Raw genomic sequence first — 24,794 nt, forward strand, 5'->3', positions numbered from 1 at the left:
ATGCATGACAAACTGCTTCTATATATTCCAGAGTAGTAGTTTGCGGTAAACCTATGAGACCTCTCCAGCCAGAGCCATCTCCCAGTGCTGTTTACCATTGTGTTGCATTATATTTTCAGTCCAGAGTTGTTTTTTGTGGGGTTTTTTGTATTTTTTTTTTTTTTTTTGTTACATTTTTCCGTAAGTTGCTTATGTGCCGTCTGACACCCAGACACCCTCATCCATTATGCATGCCGTATCTCCAAGATTGATGCTCCCTCTTGTGGCCAGAATCAATATCTTCACCAGACGGCTATTATCCTTCACGGCTTTGAAAGCTACATCTACGACGGCTTTAAACATCAAAAACTCCCTTGCCGCCCACACCGACGTTAAATGAATCCAGATTGTCTGAGAGGCTAGATTAACTGTTTTATGTTAAACTGACCTAGTTTGGGTTTTTTTTTGTTTTTTTTCGACCATCCCGAAACTGCAGAATTCCATGGGGACGCCGAAGGATTGGCATGTAGCGTCCTCTTGATGTAGTACTGAGAGTCGCCTATGATGCTGACATGATTGAATAGGGGGTTAAAATTGTCGCCTGTGAAATATCACAGCAGCGTCTGATAGAAGCGGAGGCGCGCAAGGCTCTGGGGGATGTGTAATGTGTTTTAAGGTTTTATTGAACGAGTGTACAAAGTGGTTGTTGAGTTTATGTGGAGTCTTAAGTCGGATTATTATTTTATGTGATTTGTCATTTAGCGGTCATATTGGATAGCAGCGGAGAGGAGGAGGAGAGCCAGGGAAAGATCATGGCGAGGAGGAGAATAAAGCCCAGAACGGGGATCTATAACCTGTGGCTCTGTATCTGCCAACATACAGGTGTAGAGTGACCTGTGGTCTAGTACTCGAGGTGGAGTACATATTAATACTGCACGCAGTATACACTCCATACACCTCTATGGGACTGATGGCAATCACACTCCACTGTTGCTGGCAGTCCCATAGATGATAGTGGATGGATCTTTACACCTTTATCATATATCTTGTGAAAGGCCTTCAGTTCCATCATGGCCATCCCCGAGAACAGGGATAGGGAACCTTTGGCCCTCCAGCTGTTGCAAAACTACAATTTCCATCATGCCTGGACAGCCAAAGCTTTAGCTTTGGCTGTCAAGGCATGATGGGAATTGTAGTTTTGCAACAGCTGGAGAGCCAAAGGTTCCCCATCCCTGCCCCTAGAAGACGGCAATGTCGGATAGTTGTCTCAAGGAGCTATTTCTCTGCACCTGGCCCTTTACAACATCCTAGCGGCGGTGACAGGCCCGGGGCCGCTACAGATCTTCCTGCGGCTTAAGTCAATTAATCCTAAATAGAGTCTTAAGCTTAATCTTGTTATTAAGAGGAACACAAGCGGGATTGACTCCTCCTGTAATCTGCTTAATTTGTGGTCAAACATTATCAATAAACAATCTGCATTAATGAGACTACAGAGATCGCCTGAACCGCAGATGGCTAACACATCCAAGTCCAGGCCGGAGGGATACTAGTATGCCTGGCGGAACCTGCATTTATGTGTGGTTTGATGCATGACACGTACAACGAAAAGAAAGATATGTACGAGTCACATAAACGGATGGATAACTCATATCTATTCATCCATCTTTCTAAAGCCCCTATTACACAGGGCGACATACGGCCGATAATCGTTCCATGTAATAGAGCCTTTAGAGGCCTATTACACCAAACAATTATCGACTGTACTTGGCTAATTACCGACCACTCCAGACGATAATGGTTTGGTGTAATAAGCACATTTCTGCTGATTGTTGTCCCACCACCCCACCCGGTCATAGTCTGTGCATGTAATATGGCCCTTGGGGTCCATTTACACAGAAAGATTATCTGACAGATTATCTTCAAAAGATTTGAAGCCAAAGCCAGAAACAGACTATAAACAGAGATCAAGGTCATAAGATTTCTCCTCTTTTCAAATCCATTCCTGGCTTTGGCTTCAAATCTTTGGCAGATAATCTGTCAGATAATCTTTCTGCGTAAATGGACCCTTAGGCCCCTATTCCACGGGACGATTATCGCTCACATAATCGTTAACGATAAATGATACAAACGACCACTATTGCGAAAGACCTGAAATCGTTCACCTATTTACATGGAACGATAATCGTTACTTATGATCGTTCTTGCGGTCGTCTTATCGTCGCTATTGCGTTCGTCACTACTGCGAACGACCAAACAACGTCTTATTCAATGCGAATAATTTGTGAACGAGCAACGATAAAAATAGGTCCAGGTCTTATCAAACGATCAACGATTTCTCGTTTGGTCATTAATCATTACCTGCTATTCCACTGAATGATTATCGTTTTGATTCAAACGACTTAATGATAATCGTCCCATGGAATAGGGCCCTTACACACTCATATATTCATTTATGAGCCAGAGAGATGTGGCGGGATGGATGTGTGTAGGTTGTGTTAACCTTTGGCAATGTTTGAGGCTGAATGGCAGTGTCCGCTGAGTGACTGAACAGTGTAGCTGCCTCAAGCCATTATTAAGCACGTACCATTGGGGGTAATGATAGCCCATAGTAAAGTGATAAATAGATTGTGTCTAGGGACAAATGCATAAAAATTTTACGCCTGCCTGCTTGGATGGAAGACGTTGAGGTATTGAAGACAGGTCTCAACCCAAATTTTAGAAATGGTTATAAGCTTAAAGGAGAAGTCCGGCGAAAATTTTTATTAAAGTATTGTATTGCCCCCTAAAAGTTATACAAATCACCAATATACACTTATTACAGGAGATGCTTATAAAGTGATTTTTTTCCCTGCACTTACTACTGCATCAAGGCTTCACTTCCTGGATAAAATGGTGATGTCACTTTCTGAATAACATGGTGATGTCACTTACTGGATAACATGGTGATGTCACTTCCTGGATAACATGGTGATGTCACTTCCTGGATAACATGGGGATGTCACTTCCTGCATAACATGGGGATGTCACTTCCTGGATAAAATGGTGATGTCACTTCCTGGATAACGTGGTGATGTCACTTCCTGGATAAAATAGTGATGTCACGCCCCGACTCCCAGAGCTGTGTGGGCTGTGGCTGCTGGAGAGGATGATGGCAGAGGGATGCTCAGGGTCCCTCCAGTGCCCTGTGTCTCTGTGTCCTTCTGCCATCATCCTCTCCAGCAGCCACAGCCCGCACAGCTCTGGGAGTCGGGGCGTGGCATCCCCATGTTATCCAGGAAGTGACATCCCCATGTTATCCAGGAAGTGACATCCCCATGTTATCCAGGAAGTGACATCCCCATGTTATCCAGGAAGTGAAGCCTTGATGCAGTAGTAAGTGCGGGGAAAAAAAAACACCATTTCCTGTAATAGGTGTATATTGGTGATTTGTATAACTTTTCGGGGGCAATACAATACTTTAATTAAAAAAATTTTTGCCGGGCTTCTCCTTTAAAGGGTGCACACCCTACTAAAAGTCACAATTGTAGCTGAAATCCACTACTGCTGGGAGCTGGCATAGTGAGGGTTCACGGACATCTTAGATGTATCGGGATATATGTAGAGGTGTGTGTATGTTGGCGGGGTATTACCTGAGATCACTTACTTTGTTCTGTGCAGCTGATTTGGAGAAATCCTCCTGAATAGCTAGCCTTTTCCATTATGTGCACGTGCTAAGTAGTCCTAGATATACACTCACCGGCCACTTTATTAGGTACACCATGCTAGTAACGGGTTGGACCCCCTTTTGCCTTCAGAAGTGCCTCAATTCTTCGTGGCATAGATACAACAAGGTGCTGGAAGCATTCCTCAGAGATTTTGGTCCATAGTGACATGATGGCATCACACAGTTGCCGCAGATTTGTCGGCTGCACATCCATGATGCGAATCTCCCGTTCCACCACATCCCAAAGATGCTCTATTGGATTGAGATCTGGTGACTGTGGAGGCCATTGGAGTACAGTGAACTCATTGTCATGTTCAAGAAACCAGTCTGAGATGATTCTAGCTTTATCACATGGCGCATTATCCTGCTGAAAGTAGCCATCAGATGTTGGGTACATTGTGGTCATAAAGGGATGGACATGGTCAGCAACAATACTCAGGTAGGCTGTGGCGTTGCAACGATGCTCAATTGGTACCAAGGGGCCCAAAGAGTACCAAGAAAATATTCCCCACACCATGACACCACCACCACCAGCCTGAAGCGTTGATACAAGGCAGGATGGATCCACGCTTTCATGTTGTTGACGCCAAATTCTGACCCTACCATCCGAATGTTGCAGCAGAAATCGAGACTCATCAGACCAGGCAACGTTTTTCCAATCTTCTACTGTCCAATTTCGATGAACTTGTGCAAATTGTAGCCTCAGTTTCCTGTTCTTAGCTGAAAGGAGTGGCACCCGGTGTGGTCTTCTGCTGCTGTAGCCCATCTGCCTCAAAGTTCGACGTACTGTGCGTTCAGAGATGCTCTTCTGCCTACCTTGGTTGTAACGGTTGGCTATTTGAGTCACTGTTGCCTTTCTATCAGCTCGAACCAGTCTACCCATTCTCCTCAGACCTCTGGCATCAACAAGGCATTTCCGCCCACAGAACTGCCGCTCACTGGATGTTTTTTCTTTTTCGGACCATTCTCTGTAAATCCTAGAGATGGTTGTGCGTGAAAATCCCAGTAGATCAGCAGTTTCTGAAATACTCAGACCAGCCCTTCTGGCACCAACAACCATGCCACGTTCAAAGGCACTCAAATCACCTTTCTTCCCCATACTGATGCTCGGTTTGAACTGCAGGAGATTGTCTTAACCATGTCTACATGCCTAAATGCACTGAGTTGCCGCCATGTGATTGGCTGATTAGAAATTAAGTGGTAACGTGCAGTTGGACAGGTGTACCTAATAAAGTGGCCGGTGAGTGTAGATGAGCATCAAAACACTGACAGTTGTTTGCCTGTACACACTATAGATAGATGTGTCAATTAGAAGCCAGGGCGGAGTTATTGGCGCGGCCTAAAGCCAATTCTCCTGCATATCAGGAGAACAGCGGAACCGAATGATGTAAGTAATACACCGATCTGTTAAGCATTTCTGTCACTAGTTTATGCTACCCTCATTTAAGGCAACATAGAACTAGTGACAGTTTCTCTGTAAGCTTGCAACTCTGCTCTATTGAAGTAAGTTGGGTTGAACAGCAATTTCACACTTCACCTGTGGACAAGCGTGGTGCTGTTTCTAGAAGAAAGCAGCTATATTTCTCTAATTGATAAAGAGGACATTAATATATTCATGTTTGCTTCTGTTTTGGACAAATGTCTATAACATTGACCGAAAATACAGGTTTGTGCATGTGCCCTAAATATGTCAGCTATATTGGTGCCATCTCATTCATGTACCGAGCTGCTTCTAAGCCTACAGTGTGACTACATCTACCGTACACAGACAACTTTAGAGCAGAGCCCTGATTATTGAAGCCTTGTGTTTGACAAACATTGTCAGGATCAGTAATACACTGTCATACCTGGCCATCTGGTCCCTTCTTTTCTAAGTGACTGTGAAGACTGGTTAGACAAGTGCTGGACTGAACCTGTCACTTGTTCTTAAGACATGATGAGCAAAGAAAACACAAATGACACAAATATTTCACCGAAATGTGCAGGATAATGGGCAGATCAGAGTCTTACAGCCCCACTGGGGGCAATTACCGAGCCTACCGGCACACCGAGCCTTCTGATTGTAAATAAGCTGTAAACATTATGTCAAGACAAATGAGACCGCGTAAATATTTTGTCTGAATAAGATCCCCATAGAAAATGTCTTGATAAATATCCCGGTGGGAACGAAACGTTGCTCCATTTTTTTTTATTTTTTTTTTTTAAAACACTTTGCTCAAATAAAATTGTCCCCGTTGGTCTGTTCTAATTTGCACTTTGGAAGCAGTGACTGGTGTAATGAAATGCTGCCGCGTTCCCACAGAGAAACAGCTGCTTCCACTAAAGTGATAGTTCTGTATTTTTTTTTTTTTTTGGACATATTGCATTATTTGTGGTTTCTGTCAGATAAAAGCTGAGAAAATGCAGCATATAGGAACTCCAGACCTGCCCTGATGAGGTTTCTGTTTGTGTAGACAGCCCCACAAACACAGATCATGCAGGGTTATGAGGACCACTAATCCCCCAGAAAACCACAAAACGCTATCCATTCATGTCCTAGCTGAGACCCCGCATCTTTATTTTCTTCACAGTTGGGAACCCTTCCTTTCCTATCCCCCCCCCCCCCTTCCTTCCCAGGTTCCTTCCTTTCTTTCTATCCTTCTCTTCCCAGGTTTTTTAATTTCTTTCTATCTGTCCTTTCCTTTATTCTCTTCCCAGGTTCTTTCCCATCCATCCATCCTTCCTTCCTTCCTTCCTTCCTTTCTATCCAACCTTTCTTTCTATCCAACCTTACCTTCCTTCCTTCCTTCCTTCCTATCTATCCGTCCTTCCTTCCTTTCTTCCTTCCTTCCTTCCTTCCGTCCTTCCCTTCCCAGGTTCCTTCTTTTCTTTCTATCCATCCTTCCTTCCATTATTCTCTTCCCAGGTTTCTTTTTCCATCCCTCCTTTCTTCTCTTCCCAGGTTCCTTCCTTCCAGGGGCATAACTAGAAATGGCTGGACCCCATAGCAAACTTTTGATTGGGCCCCCCTCAACCAACCACTATTCCATAAATACACCCAGCTCTACACAGGTTCTGTGATCCATATAATTACAGTGCAGTTATATTAAGTGACTTCCAGGGAACATCTTCTCTGAGTTGTTTCCTTTTCATTATCCTCTCCATCTATCCTGGGCCATCATAAGAACTTTTCTGAGCCACGAATCCACAGAATCTGCCAGACAACATATTAGGCTCCTCATTCTGGCGCCATCCCCATCTCTCTACAAACTGCACATCTGTGTTGGCCCCTTTGTGCCCCCATGTAGCGGGTCCCATATCTCCTGTCCTCTTAGCTCCCTGGGTGTCTTGCTCGTATTCCCAGGCAGCACAGGCTCGGTGACTGCTGGGGCTTGAACCGGCCATCGGGGCACACTGAGCTCCCTGGTACCTGCTCTGCCCGGGAATAGGATGGGGCGGTACGGTCTAGGGAATTCAGTGTGCGCTGGCGGCCGGAACTTCCGGCGCAGGGAGCGCATGCTAGCGACGCTTCCTATGCTGGAAGTACCAGCCCCGGTGGTCACCAACCCTGCACTGCCCTGGAATCCCCGGGACACCCCCACCACTGATCGGACCCTAAACAACTGCAGCACCTGGGAGGTCTGCTTTGCTGTCAGTTGCTAGAGGTATTGATGTGGCGGGGCCCTGTTGCAGCTGCTACAACGGTAGTTCAGCCACTGCTTCTTTCCTTTATTCTATTCCCAGGTTCATTCCATCCTTTGTCCTTCTCTTCCCGGGTTTGTTCCTTCCTTTCTATCCTTATCTTCCCAAGTTCCTTCCTTTCTATCCTTCCTTCCCTTATTCTCTTCCCAGGTTGCTTCCTTTCTTTCTGTCCTCTCTTCCAATCTCCCTCCTTGGCTCAACCTCTAATTGTTCTTTTCCTCTTCATTAGGGAACCTTTCTCCATTTTTTTTCTTTGTTGTGAACCTCTATCCATCATTCTTTACTTTCCTTCTCTGCTGGAAACTAACTTCCTTCCCTCTCAGCCTCCTTATGCTGGAAATATTCCTCCTTCATTCTTTGTTTCCTTCCTCAGTTGGAACCCCCCAGCCTCTGTTTTTATCTTCCTCCGCTAAAACTCTTCTCTTCCCTCCATGAGGAACCATGAGTCCTTCCACCTTGGGGAACCTTCCTTCCACTTCCTTTCTGTCCATTCCCAGGTTCCTTCTACCTTCCCTTCCTTCCTCTCTCCCTCCCTCTTCAAGTAAAAACCTCCATCCATCATTCTTCCCTTTTCTCCTGGAAATGACCTTCCTTCCCTCCCTATGCTGGACCTCCCCATCCATCATTCTTTCTTTCCTTCTTTCTATCTATTGGTCTTTCCTGCCTTCTTCTGTCTCCACCCTTCTTTTCTTCTTGTCTGACTTTCCATCCATCATGGTTTTTCTTCCCGTCTCAACTTTGTAAGATCTTCAGCATTTTTTGGGGGGGAGGGGGAACTTCTCTATCAGAACATTTTATTTTCTCATCAATCTGGGTGGTTATTTCTGAACAGGCTGCAAATAACCTGTGATCAACAGAGGATGAACGTCTTAAGATACAAACCATAAATCGCCTGCCGTAGCATTTACCCTCTTTTTATTTGGATGATGAATGCTCCGTTTCCTGGATATACTTGAAGCTTTTATTAGTTGAACTGTATCCTTGGTGTATTATATTTTTCACTCGGTGTCAAATATATCCAAGTTTGTGGAAACTGAAATGGAATGAAGTCTTTTGTGACCTTCTGGAGGATTGAGAAAGCAACCATAAAACTTCTCGTTTGGCAGCTGGGAATGCAGAGAGCCTGTGGGACTTCGTGTGGTGCGTGTAGGACAGCTGGAAAGTAATGAGGAATTCCCCAAATTCTTAGTAAACCAAAAACATAGGATCAGGGCCATGTACTATATGAGTTCACCTTCTAGTGGCACCAATGCATCATTGCAGCTATGCTTTGTGGTTTCAAGATTCCATTAATTGCAGATTTAATCCACCAGGTACACAGATACTTGGAATTGAGAATTTATGGTGTATCCTACTAACTTTGTTTGGTTATGGCTATCTGATGTTTCGTCTGCCAGTTACCAAGCCCAATGTCCTGTATTGTAATGCATGCTGGATTGTAGATGCAGACTGACTCTGGTACAACTTTAAGTGATGGCGGGGACAGGGTCACACATGTCATACTGAGAGCCCTAAATAGGAGAAACACTCCAGCAGTCTTATGTCTGGAAGTCCACCCATTGACCTCTACACAACTGTGTTAGAAAAGGAAATCAAATATTAAGGTCTTGGACCTACAGAGTTTGTCTTTATGGAGAACATATTTATGTTTTAGGGTTTGGAGTGGTGGACATAATTGTGGAATCGGAGGCAGAAATATTCAATTATAGTGTTGAGCGGACTTGCCAAACTGTTCTGGTTCAGCAGTGTTACCCAAAAGCTCAGCAATTAAAGGAGAAATTGGGGAATAGGGGAAATTGATTACAAGTACTAACTTATCTCTCCCCGTGCCAACGGTGAATGGCGAAACCCCGCCAGAAGGCAAAGTTGTGATGATGTCATGACTCTGCCGAAAAGGCCTGCCTCGGCTGATGGACTGGCCACTCAGCCAATCAGTGACTGAAGCAGTGTCCCACCCCAGTGGGACTGTCTGGCTGAGCGGCCAGTCCATCAACCGGGTCGTGACTTGTCAGCTCCAGAGATCCCGGAGCCCGATCCCGCTGCTCACTGCAGGCATGGGGAGAGGTAAGTTAGTACTTCTAATCAGTTTCCCCCGCCGGACTTCTCCTTTACCTCTTGCCATCTCAAGGAAGTTGGATGCCACCCTAAGGATGCCAGTAAAACATCCAGCCTAGGATGGCATCCAACTTCTACAGACGCCGGGAGTCAGATGCCAAACATTTAGGTTTTGAGAGTGTTACCGAACCTGAATGGTTTGGCAAGTCCGCTTAACACTTATACTTAGGAAAAGCCCAGGGCCAGGGGTTAAAAATGTGACATTTATATCGAAAACTAGAGTTGGATCTAGCATACTCCTATATGAGTGTATGACTACAAGTTTGTACGTTGTTCAAGCCGGGTTTGAACTATTATTACATTTCCCCCCTTTTTTATTACATCATTTTTTTATGCCATGTTTTGTAGATATTGGCTATTGTCCCAATGTCACACCTCGTACATATCTCGGACGTAACCTTTTAATCAAATTGTTATTAACCTATACTAGTGAGATGAAAGCCATCAGCCTACGTGCGTCCCCATCTGATTTAACATCCTTTTTAAGATTTCTAAGACTCAACACATAACCTTGGCTAAGAAATAAGTGACTACTATGGAGGACCATCTGGGACGGCCAGGTAGTTTATTCATGACCATAGAATTGGTAGTGTCCACCATCATAGCTTAGTGTTGGGTCTTCGTTACATTAGTCAGGTAAGTAGCGCTATCGATATGAACATGATCTACAGACTGTGGTTAGGTTGTTCACCAACTTAATTACATTCAACACCACTTTCCTCCTAGACCACCAGGACAACTTTCTTTATGTGCCGTCTTCCTTAATTTGTTCATTTTATTTTTTTTCCTTGTGTGTGTTCTTTTCATTTATTTCTTAGTGCTTGGACGTGATGATCAGGTCTTCTCTCCTTGTTTGTAGGCCAAGCAGTCTTTAGCGACCCTGAATAAAGATGTACCGAAGCGACATTCCCTGGCTATGCCGGGTGAAACCGTCTTAAATGGAAACCAGGAGTGGGTAATGCACGCGGATCTTCCGCTTACTGCAGCCATCCGTCAAAGCCAGCAAACGCTGTACCATGGGCACCCGCAGCATACTGCCGATCGGCAAGGTTTGTTTCCAAGTATTGATCTTGCATAGTCAAGGGAGTTATCGGGGGCGATCAATCACAGCCTCCACATTCCTGCGGAGAATAAACTATTTGGTTAAGTATGCTTTGCCTAATTACATGCATATGTTATTAGAGGAAAAGCTGCCAGGTTCCCAGAGCAGCGCTCCGGTGCAGATTTGCTCTCCGTTTCTTGCTTAAACCTTAAATTGTGCAATGTTACTTTATAATTGTATTTTTTATCTGTTATATAACATTCTGACTGTGTTATTTAAATACTGGGCGCTACTATTGGTTCTAGTGTCATATGATTAATGTGTATGGGAGCCTCAACAGATGATGCTGGGGGAAAAGAGAATTAAGCATGTTGATGCCTGATCCATTTGTTCCATTTTAGAGATAAGCCACCACCAGAGGAGACTGACAATAACGTTCACACGTTCCATGCATAAGGAGCAGAGTTCAGAGCTCCCAGCATCATCATTCATTTTGATGCCGGAGTCTCTGAAACTTTTTAAAATCTTCCCGGTACTGTACTGACACAGCTAATCTGTATGTGTGGCTGTCTTACATCCCCTTTATAGGGCCTTGTTAGGCCAGACCCAATGTCAGACCCTTTATAGGGCCTTCAATTGTTGACAGCCAAACAAGATACACCCATCTGTGGATGGTACCGCTTTAAGGCCCTATTTCATGGGCCAATCTGGAGGAGCAAGTGAGCGTCGGCAGTGAGCGGTTTAGAGCGGGAGGGCAGCCCATAGGAGATAGTGGCAGTCGTTTGCTGCTGCTCCTATTACACATAGCGACGGCCAGCAGACTGTGGTTTGTTTGTTTTTTTTGTTTTTTGTTTTTTTAACATTTTGAAAGACTAGGTTTAGCAGACATCGTACAGGTCGGCTGTTTGTTGCATTTTAACACTAGTTATTACACCAATCGATTATCGGCCAAATACAGACGATAATTGGTGTAATAGGGCCTTCAGAGTTTTTGCTCCTCATTGGTACACAGCATGTATCTGTATGGCTGTATCTGAGATACCTTTGCAGTAGATCTTCGGAGAGACTTATTCCCCATGTAGTTGTTGTGTGTTACAATCTGTGTGTTACGCTTGCTCAACTGTCAGTTATCCCATCCGGCCACTGTCCTCCCCATATACATGAACTTTCAGCACGGCTGAGTGTTTCTGTGTTCTGTATGGGGAGTTCTGGCTGTAACTTATCTCTCCCAGAACAAAGGGGTCGGACAATGATTTTTAATGTCTTCACCATTGTCATCATCTGTCGGTGATATCTTTACCGAAATTGGCACAAAACCATACAGGTCCTTGATTTATCTGGAATATCAGTCATCTGGCACCCAGCATAAAATTTAAAATTATCGAGTGGCGAAAAAATTGTAATTTTGCATCCCAAAAAATTGGAAAATTTAATTAGTAATTACTCAAGAGTCTACGTTCATGTGCAGAAAAATATTTATTTACTGTTATAATGTCTGAGTATTTGGTCTACATGGTGTATAAATAGTCAGGCCTTGGTATACAGCTTCCATCTTGTTCTATATGTAATGTGTTTTTAATGATATGCCTGAATCCTACCCATTCACGGCTCGGTATTGCTTTTCCCTCTAGCTGTCAGAGTAAGCCCTTGTCACTCGAGACAACCATCAATAATCTCCGACGCGTCTGCCGCAGAGGGCGACAGGTCGTCAACACCGAGCGACATCAACTCTCCGAGACACAGAACGCATTCCCTCTGCAATGTAAGACGGTAGTGTAGGTCTCTCTTTTATTTTCTCTACCTTCTTCTCCATTCGGGAATGATTATTCACATCCTCTGCTGGTTTTCTACGCGGCTGTCAGTATGTACGCTGCATGCCTTGCTGAATAGATGGGAGCGCTGTGAGGGGGCAGAGGGGCTGTTGTGTTTCATTATAGGGAATGCTGCAGATTCCTGCCTGTGCCGTTTCCTGGTTACAGAGCCTGGATATATACAGCTGATTCGCTTCTATAGGAACAGGAAGAAAAGAACATGGTGAGGAAATCATTGGGTGCCGGTTTTGTTAGGTGAATATGTAACCTGAGTGGAAATAACAGAGACTCTCTATAATGGCAGGTGGTATCCCACTCCCACAATTACAATTATTTGACCTATGGTCAGGATGTTAGTTTGGTACATAGGATTCTTTCCCTTTATCATAGCAAATTATGGGGTTACCAACATAGAGAGAATCTTAGAATTGGCATATATCTAGGTGTGGTAGATTTAAAGGATGAGTCAGGCAATTTTGATAATCCAGCAGCTGGCAGGGGGTAATTTGATCAGGAGTACGAACTTGCCTGTCCATTCCCACGGTGAGCGGTTGTACCGGCCTCAGGACCCCCGCCAGAAGGCATTTTCCCCCGAGTTGTGCCTGTCCCGGCTGATGGACTGGCTGCTCAGCCAATCCGTGACTGGAGCAGCGCCCCGCCCCAGTCAGTCAAGTGTACACCCCGATGGTCCCGAGGCTGGTCCCGCCGCTCACTGCGGGCACAGGGAGAGGTAAGTGCGTACTTATTAAATTCCACCTTGCCGGCTGCTGGATTTTCAAAATCGACTGGCTTTTTCTTTAAGGGTTATCAAAAGGGGTGCTCTTAAAGGGGTTTCTCCTGAATAAGGTGCCACATTGCAAAAGAGAGTAGCCCTGTGGAGGGGCTTTAGAAGTCCACATACACTATTAGAACAAGATTTTTAGAGGGTTTGCCCCATGTTCAAGATTCCGATCTCTTTTGTGCAGAGTGAAAATTGATTATAAAGAGCGTCTCTTGCTCTGGAGGTCCCGTCCTGTCCTGCACTACAGAGAGCCCATTGCTTTGAATAGGCACCGTGTAATGCTTCATTTCCCCTGTGGTGGCACTGCAGGGAAAGTGAGCAAATACTGCTAGGTTTTTCCTACAGATTACTGCTGATTGCTGAGCATCCTGAAATGGGATTTTATTTTTATCAAGTAGGGATTGTCCAACGTGAAGAAGCCCCTTCAAGGATCAATTGTATAAAATCTGTCAAAAGTTGATTTGTTTTACCAGATGGTGACTTACTAATCACTGCTACCGAAGGAGTACATCTCTGTAATGCAGTGCTGTATAGAGACTATTTCACTGCACTGCTTAGAGCTGTATTGTTCACAGCCATAGGGACTTTCTGAGCCACCTTACGAGGTAAAGTGAGGCTTATTGTAGTAACCTGAGGCCCACTTGGGTTTAGGGAGAGGTGGTTGTAGTGAAAACCCTTTATGCATTTCAGGCTGTAATTCTCTATGCTACCACTAGGGGCATAGGTTCAAAAACCGCTGGGGGGGGGGAGAAATCACTATGCAGTGTGCTCCCCCTAGTGGCACCTGAGAGAATGCAGGGATTTATCATGTTACTCTGTGAAGGGAAACACACATGAAAGTTATAGATCAGTTTTTCTGACCAAAATTTATATAATTGCAGTTAATCATCGTGTTCACCACTAAGGCAGCATAAACGTTCCAATGATATTAGATCTTAACCTATATGTTTTATACATAGTATACAGTATTTCTATCATTACTTCTTCACCTTAGATTATCGTAGGTGTTCGATAGGAACTGCTAAGCCACCTGGAGTATGATAGTTCAATAACCCAGGAACCCATGTAAAAGTTTTCCTTTCTATGTAGAAAAAACTGTGGAGTCCATGAAACTGGGAAACTTTAGAGCCTCCATTATGGGCACCAAAGAAATGGGAAACCCCTCTTAAATATTGTACATTAACTCATTGTAGAAGAGAGCAGAATTGTGGGGGCCTGTGGAAGTCTACATTTAAAGAATTTGGGGTGAAAAAGTTTTTAATGAGATCCTTATTTTCAAGGACACTGGCCAAACAACCAGTTGACCGTGAGCCATAAAGTTTTCATATGAAATGTATGGCCAGCTTTAGACTACAAGGGGTTATCTGTCCAAGGATAGGTCATCAATATGCGAATGTTGGGGTGCAAACACCCAGTTTATGGCTTTGGTTATGTAGTGGGCAGATGGCAGCATTTGCATGGCTGGTGTCTATCACCTCTATAGGAAGTAATGCATGTTTCCTGATATGAATCCTCCAGCCGCTTTCTCCCAATCCTCCTTTGCTTCTGTACGATAAAGCTTGATATACCCATAAGCATGTCTGCATGTACCCAAAAGGCAGAACATCGGCCATAACTGCCTTTTCTTTCCTTTTTTTTCCAGTCTTTAGAAGACCTGGAAGACCAGAAGAGGAAGAAGAAGAAGGAGAAGATGGGGTTTGGGTCCATTTCAAGGGTTTTTGCAAGGGGAAAACAGAGGAAGTCCTTAGACCCTGGTCTCTTTGATGGTACTACACCTGACTATTACATTGAAGAGGATGCGGACTGGTGACTGTCTCTGCAACCTGCTTATTCTGTGTGTGTATATGTGAAAGGGTGTATGTGCCCGTTTACAAAGTCCGAACCAGTCAAGTGAGCCTTTTTATTCTATTGAGGACTTTTTTTTTTTTTTCTTCTTCTTTTTGTTTTTTTCTGTTAAGTTTTTATTTGCATCGCTGATCCTGTAATTGCTGTACATAAAGAAGTGTATAAAGATGTCGATTGTTGTCCTTTTAGCGATGCTGTTGTATTGTAACTTTTGTCCTTACTGGATTTATTATCATTTTTGTGGATTTTTTTAATTTGGGAAGTGGGTCTAGTTGTTTTTTTTGTTTAGTTTTATTTTTTTGCCTTTTTGAAACTTGAAAACTACTGTGTATTTGTAAATAACAGAAACTGTGCACTTTGTGCTTGTAGTGTCTTGTCCTGAGCGCAAATTTTTTTTTTTAACCCATAGTGTGATGCATTCTGTATCTGCGATGTTTTGAATGACATTATCCTGTTTCAGGGGTGTGCCAGCGCTTTGTAAAGAAAAGAAAATTATATATATACAGATCTTTATTCGGGAAGTTTCAACCAACTTTCTCGAAATGAAGTTTTAAGATGTATCATTATGCTTACACACAGGGCAAGACAGCCGGGCCTAATCCAATCTTCAGCCTATCGGTCCATTTGGATCTAGTGGCGTCACTGCAGCACAGAGTGTTTCAGCAGTGTCCACTGTTACAAAGGCTGCTTTGGATTCAGACAATATGGCTACCTGCACTGTGCCGGCAGCAGTCACTCTATAAACTTTTAATGCCTGCCAGACAAAAAAAAATTTCCTTTTATGTTTTTGTAATTTTTTTTTTTGTATTTATTTGCATAAATGCACAAAGTTGTTATATCTAAATTATAGAAAAAAAAGTAAATGTTGAAGTTCTATTTTTCCTAAAGGATGAAGGGTATGTTTATATCATATGTGCTCTAAAGCTGCGGCCCCTCCCTGTCATGGATGTGGGTGGGCTCAGTCACATTTTATTGCAGCTCAACCAAAATCGCACGAATAATTTAAAAAATTTTAATATTCACTTGGTTATGTCTTCCAAAATCCACTATTTTTTACCATCTCCACAGTATTTATGGCTTTTAATTCTTGTATGTAGATTCTGATCATCGGGTGTACTTTATTACTTTATTACTATTTATGATGCACATTTCCTGAAATTTTTGTAATTTTTGTTTTTTCTTTTTTGTCATTCTGTTTAGTTGATTATCCTGTTATATAAAGGGGCGGATACTTAAAATGCACCAGCAACATACCCAAGCTTTTGGGGAGTATATAGGGATTGACCAACCATTGAGTGTGATTGAGGGCTCCATGACTAATGACGATGGAGGTGGGAAGGATCAGGCATGTTTGGATTTTAAAGGCCCTATGCTTTTGTTCTCTGGATTGTAAACCGCCACCAGAGATGCCTGCTGTCCCATACAGGACACATGCAGGCCTAACCAATCGTACCTGTGTTTGGAGAGATCGGGAGAGATGGCTGTCAGCAGAACGCCTGAAAGTGTCCCTGTCACTTTAAGAAAACTTCCTGTGTCCTAGAGACATTTCAGAAAATTTGATCTGCGTGAGTTTGGGTTCATGTCTGGTTCCAGTTGATCAACATCTGGTGAGGTGTCGGGGACATCTAAAAGGTAACAGTACCCGTTTAGGGACTAAGAACCTATGATAACCCGTGTCTAATGGCTCAGACCAGGGAATTACGATCTTCCTAGTACAAGGGCGATTTTGTGTGCACTTTAAGTTTCTGCCCCAAGAAGGTTAGACTTATATATCATGTTTAAAATGCAGATTCTACAATTTTTTTCATCCACAACAGATGGAGGGAGAATAAAGTTTTCTTCTAATTAGACTAAATGATATCTCCAATGTTTATGTGGATCATCTCTAGAATTAAATTTTACTATAGTAAGGAATCCTTTTACTTCCCTTGATACAAAGTTTCAAGTTATCCATGATAAAAATAAATGTAAGTTTTTGTTGTTGTTTTTTTTTTTTGTTTGTTTTTTTGTGGGGGGGGGGGGGGGGGGGGGGGTTACTTTGGGCCCAATTACACTGGGTGATTATCGGCCAGACATGGTGATATGACCCTTTGTACCAGGGCCATTGATAAGTTTACAATTGTGCAAAAGCTGATAGCTTCTTTTAGACAGGCTTGTCGGCTATGCTTCTCCCTTTGGGATAAGGCTGATAACTGGTGGAAGCAAATGAACGTACAAACGTTCCAGCAATCGTTCATGCAGCCCTGCCCATATGAGCCTTGAAATTGGCTCTGTAAATCAGTGCCGATCTACGAGATCTATAGAGCCATGTAATAGGACCCTTAGGCTAGCATTTCATATGGCGGTCTAAGTGTAAATTGTGTTGGTGCCGGATGCTGGGTTGAATTGAGTGGAAGCTGAGCTGTAGTAACGCAGCATGGCCACTATGGAATGTTTGGCGCTGTCTGCTTTTGTCTTTGTGCACTGTGTATAGGGGCTTCCCTAATCTGGCAAATAGCTGAGGTGCCTAGTGCTAAACCACTAGCAATCTGATATTGGTGGCATAGCCTGAGGATAGACCGTCAATTAAAAAGTCCTAGAAAAACCTTTTAAAGAGGCTCAGTCATCTCAATAAATTAGGCACATCATTGACTGTATGTGCACCACATGCTGAAATCTATGTCAGCTACAGGCTGGATTACATGTCCCCTGTAATTTACACCAAATTCGAAACGCCAACACTGGGCGTAACTGCCACCATAGCAGCCATAGCGGCTGCTATGGGGCCCACCATGTCAGGGGGCCCCATTGCCCACTCCTGCAATACACTGTGCCCTCTGAACTGTCATCGTTTGCAGCACTCGGGCCTCCCAGGTTCTGTAAATATCCGTTTAACTGCAAGCACTCCTGACGGTCGCTTGCAATTATGACCAGACTCAACAGCTTACACCATTATACCAAAAGATTGTCGGACAGAACGGCCCTAAAGGCCCTATTACATGGAAAGATTATTGAGCAAAAAATTGTTATATAGTTAGTATTTAAGCAATGATTTTTCCATGTAGGCAGGCAACGCTTCAACGACCAATGAAAACATGTTCGTGTGTCATTGATTGCATCTTTTTAACTGACCATAAAATCTTCAATCATTCGCTGTATGTACACGTTTGTAATTACGATCATACGTATAATAGAGTATACGATCGATCGTTTTTGCGATAATAACTAACGGCTATCGTTCTGTATATTATGGCGAATGATTTCGGGTTATTCCCAAAAGCTCTAGTTTGCAATTGTTTATCGGTAATCAGAGAAAATAAAAAAAATCACCTTACCTCTCCGCTCTACATTAAGAATGTATGGACATAAGTGTTTATGAGGGATTGGGGGAGATACCGTCCCCCCAACAGAGGATGTCTGTGGAGATAGGAGTTGGCTGTGATGAAAAAAAAATCATTGCCAGACTCCTTTGTTCTGGGAGAGATAAGCCATAGCCAGAGCTCTCTGACTGCAGCTTAACCCTTCCATTGGGAATACAGGATCTCTCAATTATTGAAGGTGAATGGCCATCTTTAACCTCTCTGAGATGTAGCTCTTCTCCCCCTCTCGGTAGGATCTGCATTTCCGACATGATATATATTTCTTACCCAAACCACTGTACAAAAAAAAACAAAAACCCTATATTATCTAAAGAGCCCTTAAAACAGTCCTGGCCTATGATGGTAAAACCTATTTTTAATAGCATTGTATGTTTCAGTCATCATTGTATATACAACCCTGGATAAATTCCAATTAGCTTGGTGCGAAAACAGTCAAAAACAGTCAAACCCGCGCTTATTGATGATCTTGTTTTTTTGTGAAAATGCTGAAATTTAGGGTCGGGCGGTATCAGCTGGCAGCAGAAGACATACAGTCTATTTTGTTGGGCATTCTTTTTTTCAAATCTGAGTTTATTCTAGTAACTAAGGGCCCTATTCCACGGGACGATTATTGTTCAGATTATCGTTAAGTCGTTCGAATCTAAACGATGATTGTTTGCTTGAATAGCAGTTAACGATTAACGACAGAACGAGAAATCTTTGATCGTTTAATAAGACCTGGACCTATTTTTATCGTTGCTCGTTCGCATATCGTTCTCATTGAATAAGACGTCGTTCGCAGTAGTGACGAACGCAATAAAGACGACTGCAAGAAGAATGATTATTGTTCCATGTAAATGGGTGAACTATTTCAGGTCTTTCGCAATAGCGGTCGTTTGGATCGTTTATCGTTAACAAATAGAGCCCTTAGGGCCCTATTCCACCGGACGATTATCGTTCGCATAATCGTTAACGATCTCAAACGACCGCTATTGTGAAAGACCTGAAAACGTTCACTCATTTCCATGGAACGATAATCGTTAATTATGATCATATCTGCGATCGTTTTTTCTTCGCTATTTCGCGAACGATTTGCGAACGTTTTGCAAACGAGCAACGATAAAAATAGGTCCAGGTCTTATAAAGCGATTAACGATTTCTCGTTCGGTCGATTATCGTTTAGATTCGAACGTCTGGTGGAATAGGGCCCTTAGTTTGTATTCGGTCTCTGTTTCAGACTGGTTGAGTTGCCTGTGGCCAGCTCTGTGCTTACCCCCTCTCTCTTTTTTTTATTTTTATTTTTTTGTACACCAATGTGTATAATGCTGCCAATTTTATTGTAAAAATAAAAATTTTATTTTTATTTTTTTTTTCTGACAAGAAAAAATGAATGTCAACCTCTGAAAACTGTAACATGAAACATTTGATAATGTTAGATGGTATTTTTGAATTTAGTGCGCCCTATTTAAAGGGATATTTAGTCTTAAAAAAAAATAAAATCTAAATCTTGTTTTCTTGTTCATATGATGTGCGTGATCACTGGGAATCAGTGGCTTAACAACGTTACAGCTTTTTAAAGGGATCCGTCTGACCTATAGGAAAGGAAACCGACCCGTTTCAGTTTCTGCCGTTCAGACGAAAATGTTTTATAAAGCTTTCTTTTTTTTTTTCTGTGTTTTTATTTTTTTAAAAAAGCTCATGGTTTAGTATTTTTCATTACATGCTTAGGAAATAATTCTAAAAAAAAAATTAAATAAAAAATGTTACTAAGAAAATGGTCTATTTAAGAGAACGAGAATACATAGTTTAAAGATGATTGGTATCATTAGTTATATAAACCTCCCCCTGCCTGAGGGGGAGGAATTCTAAAGGCATGAAGGCTAAAAGAAACAAATAAAGCTTATTTTAAGATATTGCTGGTTTGTTTTAGGTTTTTGGTGTCTTTTGTGTGTATTTTGAGTCTTTATTTCGCCATGAAGGTTTTTTTTCTTATATACTGTGAAACCTTGGATTACGAGCATAATTTGTTTCAGGTACGTGCTTGTATTCAAAACCACTTGTATATCAAAGGAAATTTTTCCCATAAAAAATTATTGAAACACGGACAATTCGTTCCACAACCCAAAAAAAAGGTAGGTAAGGTGTTCTGTATCAGTAAAGAAGAGGTTAATAAGTTAACTGTTCCTCCACACACAATTCCCCAGGAGGCTGCAAACCTGCAGGTGTTGGTACTAGTGCTGGCTGCTATCGGTGAAGGGGTTAGGGGTCAGAGGGAAGAAGTGGTCATACACCATCCAGTGCCATGTGTAGACAAGATGGTGGCAGGACATGGCTGGACAAGGCCCAGGGGAGTTGAGGCACTCACCATTTGGGTTAAAGAGGATGTACCATCAGATAAATCCTCTAATCGGATTCAGGGATAGAACTGCGCCGTCACGGGGAAGCCGTGCTGAAGCACAGGGGGTGGGCTGGCCCCCCCTTAGTGGGAGGGAATTCCCTCCCCTTTATGACACGACTTCATTAGAATCCATGGAGCCGCGTCATACAGGGGCGAGGGATTCCTCCCACTGGGGGCGGGCCGCCCTGCCTCCTGTGCTTCAGCACCAGCCCGGGACCCGTGGATAGAACGGCGCCGTACACTGGAACCGAGCCGTGGTTCAAAAAAACGGACCGCAGCATCGGCTTCCCCGTGACAGCGCCGTTCTATCCCTGGGTCAGATGATACATCCTCTTTAAAGGGGTTATCCAGCGCTACAAAAACATGGCCACTTTCCCCCTACTGTTGTCTCCAGTTTGGGTGGGGTTTTGAAACTCTGTTCCATTGAAGTAAATGGAGCTCAATTGCAGACTGCACCTGAACTGGAGACAACAGTAGGGGGGAAAGTGGCCATGTTTTTGTAGGGCTGGATAACCCCATTAAGTCTCTGCACGCAGGATCTAGGCTGCCTGAACACCGAAGTAGGAGAGCGCTGCAGTCTCCTTCATACTTATTCCTTCGGCAGCAGAGAGAAGAAATAAGTCCAAGTTACTCGCTGCCACAGAGGATCGCCGCAGTTCCACAGAGTCCTTAAAGGGGTAGTGCGGCGGTAAAGAATTATTCACAGACTAACACACATTACAAAGTTATACAACTTTGTAATGTATGTTATGTCTGTGAATGGCCCCCTTCCCCGTGTCCCACCACCCCCACCCGTGTACCCAGAAGTACACCCGTCTCCGATCTTCAGCGAGTGACGTCTTCTTCGGGCGGACGACGAACAGCTCCGACTGTCCCGAATGCCACCCGCCCTCTGCAGCGTCATCCGATGCTCAGCCGCGATCGGCGGCTGAGCATAACTGTGCTCAGTGAATCATGGCTGAGCACAGTTGTGACGCGTCGGAGGGGGGATGGGCGGCAGCGACTCGGCCGTCCGTCCGTCCGAAGATGACGTTTGGCACAAGATGGCGGACGGCCCTTGACACGGATCAGGTAATGTATAATGCATCACACTTCCGGGTACAAGGGTGGGGGTGGTGGGACACTGGGAACGGGGCGATTCACAGACTTAACATACATTACAAAGTTGTATAACTAAATAAGTTTGTAATGTGTGTTATTCTGTGAATAATTTCTGAGCGCCGCACTACCCCTTTAAGGAGGATGGGCACTGGAGGAGAGCTGGTAGCAGTATACAAAAAAAAGTTTAAAAAAAAAAAAAGGATCCGTTTTTATTCTTACATGTGTGTGTATATATATATATATATATATATATATATATATATATATATATATATATATATATGTCTGTGTATGTATATAGTTGGATAAAAACATTAAAAAATAAAAAAGTTAAAATTCACATGTTCAGTGATTATTCAGGTCTGTATATAGGTCTGTGATTAGAGATAAGCGAACCCCGAGCATGCTCGAGTCCATCTGAACCTGATCGATCGGCATTTGATTAGCGGGGGCTGCTGAACTTGGATAAAGCTCTAAGGTTGTCTGGAAAACATGGATACAGCCAATGACTATATCCATGTTTTCTACATAGCCTTAGGGCTTTATCCAACTTCAGCAGTGGATTTTCTAAATTCTTAATTGTTTTGTGTAGCCCCTTCTGACACTGGTTCCTAGGGATTTGCTATAAGTATAAACTTCAACTTGTAAATTAAGAATTCCTGCTCATATCTGACCACCCATAACACAATGGACAAATGTTCATTTTGCAAATATTTTTTCCTGCCATTTTATGTACACAGTGCTGCCTCCTGAATGGAATCCAGTACACTTTCATCAGCACAGTAGGTGCTATGTGCTGAATGGCCAGGGAGAGGAAGCACCTTGCTTCTTTTTCATTTTTTGGACCCACTGCTGACCACGATACTAATACAAGATTTCACAGTTTATATTTAAAGGTAAGAATATATATATATATATATATATATATATATATACACACACATAATATATTTATTCCATTCCTTGCTTACACTGTTGTTCCTCCCCATATTACTGCTGATCGCTGGGACATCTCATCATTTTTGGGGACTCTTCTAATCAATGGACCTTGTTCAAAACAAATCACTGCTTTATAGAAAGACCCTCTTGTCTTTTTTTTTTGTTTTCCTCACAGAACATTTCTGAGATGTTTTCCCTTCATTCCTTTCGTGACCGTCTTTCCTGTTGTTTGACTCGGAGTCGACTCCCCACAGTCACATTATCTCAAAGAAATAACATTGCTCCTTTATCCGGAGATCTATTATCTTGTGTAATCCAATTCAGCATAAGGGCCGCATCTCATGTCCAAACACACCTCTCCTCCTGCCAATTCTGCAGCGCTCTGTAAGCTGTTACGTTCCGCTATTGAACATTTCACACACTCAACCCTGATCTTTATGGGTGGGAAAATGAGAACGCTTCTCATATGTGACATGTTAAAGGGGCTTAGTTAGGGGGATTAGATGCAGAAATGTAACCTCATGGGTCCTAATGGGAAATCTTTAACAGGCCTCTCAGCCGACATGTGCCATTTATAATACTGGTGTCGTCTTATGCGGCATATGATCCCTAGAACCCCCCAGGCACCAGTAACCAGCACGTAGTAATGAACAAAACAAACAGTAAAGGATGTAATGAATCTGATGCAGTAGAATATAATGATGTTGCTGAAGAGCTCCCCCTAGTGGCCCCAGTCATGTTTGCAGTATGAAGGAGGAATAAGACCTTGTAGAAGAGACGTAGTTCATGACAATTTATGTATGTCAAATTATTATTATTATTATTATTATTTTTTATATATATATATATATATATATATATATATAAATACTGGCTATATTTTTCCCTAGAAACAGCGCCACACCTTTCCATGTGGGGTATTGCAGCTCAGGCCTTTACAGTTCAAGGGTCCCCCCCCCCCAATCAAAAATGCTTATCACCTATATGGATATTTTTGAGAAGTGTCTAATCAGGGGGTTTGAGTGCTTGAACCCCCTTTGATCAAAGTATTGGGGTTCTTTGTACCCCTGGTGTATCAGGAAAGAATTTAAAGGGGTTTTACAGCACTTCAAAAACATGGCCACTTTTCCCCCTACTCTTGTCTCCAGTTCAGGTGTGGTTTGCAATTGAGCTCCATTTACTTCAATGGAACCGAGTTTTAAACCCCACCCAATCTGGAGACAAGAGAGAGGGAAAAGTGGCCATGTTTTTTCCTGACACCAGGGAGGAGGTGGATGAGGGAAACGACGTCCACTCACCTCCCCTCCGGGAACCGGAGCTCCGAGATGCGGGACCTGCCGCTGGAACCGGGGAGGTGAGTGGATGTTGTTTCCCTCAGCCACCTACTCCCCGATGTCAGGAAAAAAATGCCCCCCTGCCAGACTACCCCTTTAAGGATTTGAATCTGTATAGTCTGGAGGAAAGAAGAGGAAGGGGGGACATGATCGAAACCTTTAAGTTCAGGAGGGAAATGTTTTAAGTAAAAAAATGTAACTGAAGAACGAGAGGACACAGTGAGAGATTAGTTGGGGGAAAAGATCAGAAGCAACGTGAGAAAATATTACTGTACTGAAATAGTAGTAGATGCGTAAAACAAACTCCAGCAGATGAGGTTGGTAAATCTATAAAAATGAATGTAATCCTGCCTAGTATAAACACATATCTATCCTAAGATAATAAGAAAGGAAATGTTAAAAGGGCGGACTAGATGGTTTCTATTGTGAAATGGAGCAGCAGTCAAAATGGCATGTTCTAGCTAGGGTATTTAAAACATCTATATGAAAAGCAACAACAAAAAAAAACAAATTATATATATATATATATATTTACCCTACCGCCCATGACAGCACCCCTGGAGAGCACCTCCCACCGCAGGACAGGAAACCTGAGGATATAAAAGTTTGACACCTCTCCACAGACCTCAGTTCAGGTTTCCTGTCCTTGCGGATGGGAGGTCTGAGGAGGCTCCATCGGGAGTGAAGAACAGAAGTCGATACCTCCGGGGCCGCAGGTCCTCCGTTT

The 24,794-nt window shown here is 43.1% G+C and overlaps 1 protein-coding gene across 3 annotated transcripts in view; it reads left to right on the forward strand.

Annotated features, from left to right (window-relative positions):
- KAZN (kazrin, periplakin interacting protein) overlaps window positions 1–15,252 on the forward strand; it is a 153,368-nt gene extending 138,116 nt beyond the window's left edge. For all 3 annotated transcript variants that reach the window (XM_069946534.1, XM_069946535.1, XM_069946536.1), the window contains 3 exons: window positions 10,338–10,527; window positions 12,152–12,282; window positions 14,755–15,252. In XM_069946534.1, the coding sequence (XP_069802635.1) occupies window positions 10,338–10,527; window positions 12,152–12,282; window positions 14,755–14,922 (489 nt within the window). In that variant the 3' untranslated portion in view covers window positions 14,923–15,252. The remainder of the gene's footprint in view (window positions 1–10,337; window positions 10,528–12,151; window positions 12,283–14,754) is intronic.
- The last annotated feature ends 9,542 nt before the right edge of the window (window positions 15,253–24,794 follow it).

Source organism: Dendropsophus ebraccatus, chromosome 12 (genome assembly GCF_027789765.1).
Source record: "Dendropsophus ebraccatus isolate aDenEbr1 chromosome 12, aDenEbr1.pat, whole genome shotgun sequence".
Taxonomy (NCBI): Eukaryota; Metazoa; Chordata; class Amphibia; order Anura; family Hylidae; genus Dendropsophus; species Dendropsophus ebraccatus.